Raw genomic sequence first — 5209 nt, 5'->3', positions numbered from 1 at the left:
TTTGCCAGCCTGTTTTTAATTTTTACAGATCTAATTAGAACAGACTAGAAGATATTTAACTATAGATATATAGAATAAAAAATCAATGGATATAACTCTAGTGGTATAACTGACAGAGTTCATGTTTATTTTAGGATCCAGAATTTATTTTTAAAATATAAATTTCATTATTTCTGTGTATGGGTGTGTGTCTGTGCATGTGGGTGCCCATAGAGGCCAGAAAAGGATGCTAGATCTTCAGGAGTTGGGGGTTATAGGCAGATGTGAGTGTTGGGAACTGGATTCCAGTTTAAGAGCAACAAGGATTCTTAACCACTGCCATCTTTCCAGCCCAAAGGATCCAGAACTTAAATTTCGTTATGCCCTTTCTATAGAAGAGTCATCACTGAATGTTGACTTAGAGCAAGAGTAGATTTCTTGAAAACCTTGAAATTCTCTCTGGTGAATAGATAGAGAATGGGAGAAAAGACGGTATTGAAGGTAACAGTTACCACTGTAAGTACCAGAGTCAACTGTAAAAGCAGTGACTGGTTCATGGTGAGGACCAAGCTGCTGTACTCATGGTAAGGCATCCAACACACAAAGAAAGAGAAGACAGGAGTCAGCACGACTTTGAAGGGCTTGCTAGATTTAAAGAGTCCCTTCTCTTTCATCTTGGTGGCCACTCTTTGGTAGCAAAAGACGATGACAAGGAAGGGCATGAGGAAGCCCAGCCGGAAGCGGCCAATGAAACAGGCTCCGTGAATCCATCGCCTTGATGTTTGCTTCTCTTTGTTCTCCCAGTTAGTAGACACAAGGTAGTTATCTTGGCACATCATTTTCCCTTTACGGTCATCATGTGTCTCCCTGAAAACCAAATAGGGGATGCTGAGGAGAATGGCAGAAACCCAGGTTCCCAGGACTATTTGGGAAGCCCAGCGTGGGCTTCGGTGCTGCTGGGACCACACCGGGTGAAGGGTGAGAAGATAACCATCAACACTGATGGCAGAGAGCCAGAAAGCAGAGGCAAACGTGCTCACAGACAAAGGGCTGCTGAAGACTTTGCTCAGGACAGTTCCAAAGGCCCAGTGACTGTCTTGAAGGTAGGAGGCAGCCATGAATGGCAGAATCAATGTTGAAATAAAATAGGAGAGAATGAGATGAAAAAAATAAGAGATTATCGACAATCCTTTGCATCTTGAATTTCAGCATCCTTAGATAGAGGCTATTGTTGATGGCACCAATTATAAATGACATGAACAAAGAAACAGCAATGACTATTTTGGGACCAGGAGTTGGAATATCAGTGCTGTTTTTTTACTAAAGTGGGGCCATTGATCACATAACAAGAGGCGCTGAGCCAATCCATAATTACCTATAGAGGGAGGAACAAAGCAAAAATGAATAACAGCAACAAGGATTAAATGAAGAAAGTAAAGTAGTAACTTTGGTATAACAGTAATCCAAAGGGTAATATTTGAATTAGTCCAAAGGGTAATATTTGAGTAGTGGCGAGCATAGTATTTCAATAATAACACTTATAAATTATTTTCTAATGCCTATTCTATTTTTAAATCAGGAATTAAGATCACTATTATTTTAAAAATAGAAATAATTCAGATGACATGCACTAAATAAACATAGAGAACATTCCTTCCAGAAACAATTGTATTTTTCTAAGCATAACATGCTATGATTAGATTCACCTCATAACCTAGTTATATTATCCAGTATTTTAATAGCTAGTATGTAACAGTAAGGGCTGACCTTCATAGAGGACTCTAGGGTCACCACTAGATTATCAAATGCCTTCTGGATTATAGATAAAAGAAGAATGTGTTCTAGGCTACAGGAAGTAATTTCTTTCTTAGGGAAGGGAGGAAAGGGAAAGAAGAAAAATAATTCACATTTATCCAGTATTGTGAAAGCCGGAATCTTCCTATAAAAATAATTGCTTTGATTTTCCACAAAGCCTATGAGGCAACTCTTTGTTATTGTTTCTGTTCTTTGCTGTAGCTTTGGGCGATGAAACATGGTCTACCAAACTCAACAAATCCACGTGGAGTTTATTGGGAAAGGGAGCAAAGGGAGGAGTAGGTGTTAACCAATTAGGAGTAGAAATGGAAAGAAAAGAAGAGAGAACAGGCAGGAGGCTCTTGCTTATACAGGGAACAGGAACGGTTGAGAACGAGTCTCAGCAGTTGGGGCTGTGGAAACTGGAGTCATGGAGCTGCCATTGGCCCAGCTCCGCGCACCCCCAGATTCACACGGTTTCTGCATGCATGGTCCTCATGCAGCCACCTAACGCATGCCCAATGCAGCCATGCAGCCTTTGACAGCCTTTGATAGCCTTCGTTGACAGCCTTTGATAGCCTTTGACAGCCTTTGACAGCCCTCAGTGAGAAGCGGTCCCCTGTCAAAGATGGATCCCGGTGTGAGGGGAGCCAGCCTGGAAAAGAGCGATCCTGGGGAGAGAGCCTGAGGATTAGAGAGGTCCCGAGACCAGGAAAGGCGGGTGCTGAGAAGAAACCATGGGGCCGGAGAAGGAGAGGAGTAGGGCGCAGGAACAGGGTCAGGTTGTCCAGGACCCGGGGAGAGGGAGACGCCAGGATATCAACGGCTGTTGTTACTTTCTTCTGTTTTGTTGAGATGGGGTCTTGTAGAGCCCAGTCTGGCCTAGAGCATGCCATGTAGCCAAGGCTGACCTTGAGCATCTGATCCTCCTGATACCACATCTATTATGTTGGGATTACAGACAGACACGGGCAAACCTCCAAGCAAGGAGAAACTAGGGCTTAAAATGGTTAAATGTCCACTGTCCGTCACATCTTCCACCACGCCTCCACGATGGCAAGCGGGAAACCCTACTGCTCTTTATACTCTTTCTCTGAAAACTGGTAATTCATAGGAACTATCTTCGGTAATGTTTCCTGAATCAGTGTATTTAAATATCAAAGTATTCAAGAACATTCAGTTTCTTGAATAATGGTTCCTGTAGTGTCAGAAATGTAAATCTGAGAATGATTTAGGAAATAGCTGTTAATACAAAGTCATATCAACAAATTGGTTTTTGACAAGTAGGATAGAGGGATGGAAATTATTAATGATGTATTCTTTACCACCAAATAAAAACATTCTAAGAAAGTAATGAGAAAGAAAATAATTGCTATTTAAAAATGCAATTGGCCTCTGATGGTGGCTCAGTCAGTAAAGTGCTTGCCTTGTAAGCCTGATGACCTGTGTTCAATCCCCAGAACCCACATACAAATATGAGGTGCTGGGCATTGATGGTGCATGACTTTAATTCCAGTACTTGGGCAGCAGAGGCAGGAGGATGTCTGTTAGTTCAAGGCCAGTCTGGTCAACTCAGATTCTATTAGCAGTTAACCGTGAAGTCAAGGCAAAAATAATGTGTGCTAGAAATTCCGATGTCCTGCGTGTAGGAATGACAGTGACTGCATGATACATCACAGAGGGGACTGCTCAACCCTACATAGAAATCCCCACTCTGCCTCTGCCTGTGCCTCTGTTATAGATCTATCTGCTTCTCTCTGTACATCACCGGGATCTTGGTTTCTTCATTTGCTAACGTAGAACAACAGTCATGCATACTTGAGTTCATCCTTGTGGGGATGTAATGAAATCCTCTCTAAAGGGCTCAGCACAATGGCTGGCATAAGGCAAGTATTAAACGATTGATGGCTGATATTGACACTATGAGAGTTGTAGTAGAAAGAACACCTGCAGGTCCAGTGGGCCGGAGCAAATGTATCTAATGCTGTAATTCAAGAACTATTTATGAGTACCGTAGCCTGTCAGACAGCATGCAAACGGAGGCAAACAAAATAAACAGTTCAAAGCAGCTGCCCTTAATGTTTGCCGTCATTAAAGATGGTATATGAACTGAATAGCTGAGGGATGTTGGATAGAGATGCTCTAGGCCTTAGAAAGAACGTGGTTACAGGCTCTTCAGCCCTACCATTAGCTCCTTCATTTCTCAATTTTTTCATGTCTGTGGGTGTTTTGCCTACTTGTATGTCTGTACACCACACACGTGCCTGGTGCCCTCAGAGGCCAGAAAAGGGTGTGAAAGTCCCTGGAACCTGTGTTACAGATGGTCATGAGCCCCCATGTAGGTGTCGAGCACTGAACCACCATCCTCTGCAGAGAAGTCAGGGCTCTTAACTATGGGGCCCCTGCCTTTTCATTTCTATATAGTTCATGCTGTGGTTGTAGCAAACAATACAAATCAGGCTGCTAGGAGTTCTTGACTTGAAAGTGGCTTAATTAAAAGTGAAAGTTAACTGGATGGAGTCACATCCCCAGTGAAGCCACAGAGGGGAAGCTATTTCTTCAAGTGGGCAGTGTGCCTCCTCACTATGTTTGGGTTGTCTGGACTCATATGGGAGGAAGATGCCACTGAGAGTATTCCCAAGAAGAGTCTGGAAGATGTCAGCTTTAGGTTTTCTAGTGATGGGAAGGAAAATTAAGCATCATCCAATTTTTATTATTGTTTGTGAATTTTGTTAATTATGCAATTGTCAAAGAAGCTTCTGTGAGGCAGAAGCAGGTGGATCTTCGAATTCAAGGACCGTCTGATCAGAAGAGAGAGTTCAGACAACCAAGGTTACACAGAGAATACCTCTTGATGGGAGGAGGTGGTAATCAGTAGGGAAAAGGAACATTTAATTTCTTTAGTAAAGCATTTTTGTATGGTGATTGAGAAGGCTGGATAGTTCCAGAATGAGAAAGCTTGTGCCAGTTATAAAGGTTTGAGTGAGTTAGTAAAGAGATATAAAGAATGAGATTTAGAGATGATGAATATGGTATTATAGGTTTTTAAAATTTACTTATTTTTATTTATTAATTTATTTTTTACATTCCAATTCCAGTTCCGCCTCCCCTCCCCCTTCTCCCCCCCACTTCTATCTGCTCCTCTGAGGGTAAGGCTTCCTCTAGGAAGACTACTAATTCTGTCCCATCGTCACATTCAGGCAGGATCATGGAACATGGGCCCCCAACGCCCCGTGTCTAGGCTGGGGCAAGGTGTCTTTCCATAAAGAATGGGCTCCACTAAGTCACATTGTGTATTAAAGTTAGATCTTGGACCCACTGCCAGTGGCCTTATATATTGTCCCAGTGACACACATAAGTCTAGTTCAATCTTATGCAGGATCACCTTTTGCCTCAACTGGTATGAACCGGTCTGAACCAGATTGAACCAGCCTTG

The 5209-nt window shown here is 42.5% G+C and overlaps 1 protein-coding gene across 1 annotated transcript; it reads right to left on the bottom strand.

Moving 5' to 3' along the window:
• Positions 1 to 357: 357 nt before the first annotated feature.
• Positions 358 to 1348, bottom strand: Gpr33 (G protein-coupled receptor 33). Its single transcript, XM_040743312.1, is given in 4 exon segments — positions 358 to 398; positions 401 to 1148; positions 1150 to 1296; positions 1298 to 1348. Coding segments are annotated over 4 exon segments (987 nt in total).
• Between the last annotated feature and the right edge of the window lie 3861 nt (positions 1349 to 5209).

This window comes from Mesocricetus auratus, unplaced genomic scaffold (genome assembly GCF_017639785.1).
Source record: "Mesocricetus auratus isolate SY011 unplaced genomic scaffold, BCM_Maur_2.0 Super-Scaffold_15014, whole genome shotgun sequence".
Lineage (NCBI taxonomy): Eukaryota > Metazoa > Chordata > Mammalia > Rodentia > Cricetidae > Mesocricetus > Mesocricetus auratus.
Note: the sequence above shows the minus strand (reverse complement) of the source record. Positions and strands in the feature narration are given on the sequence as shown.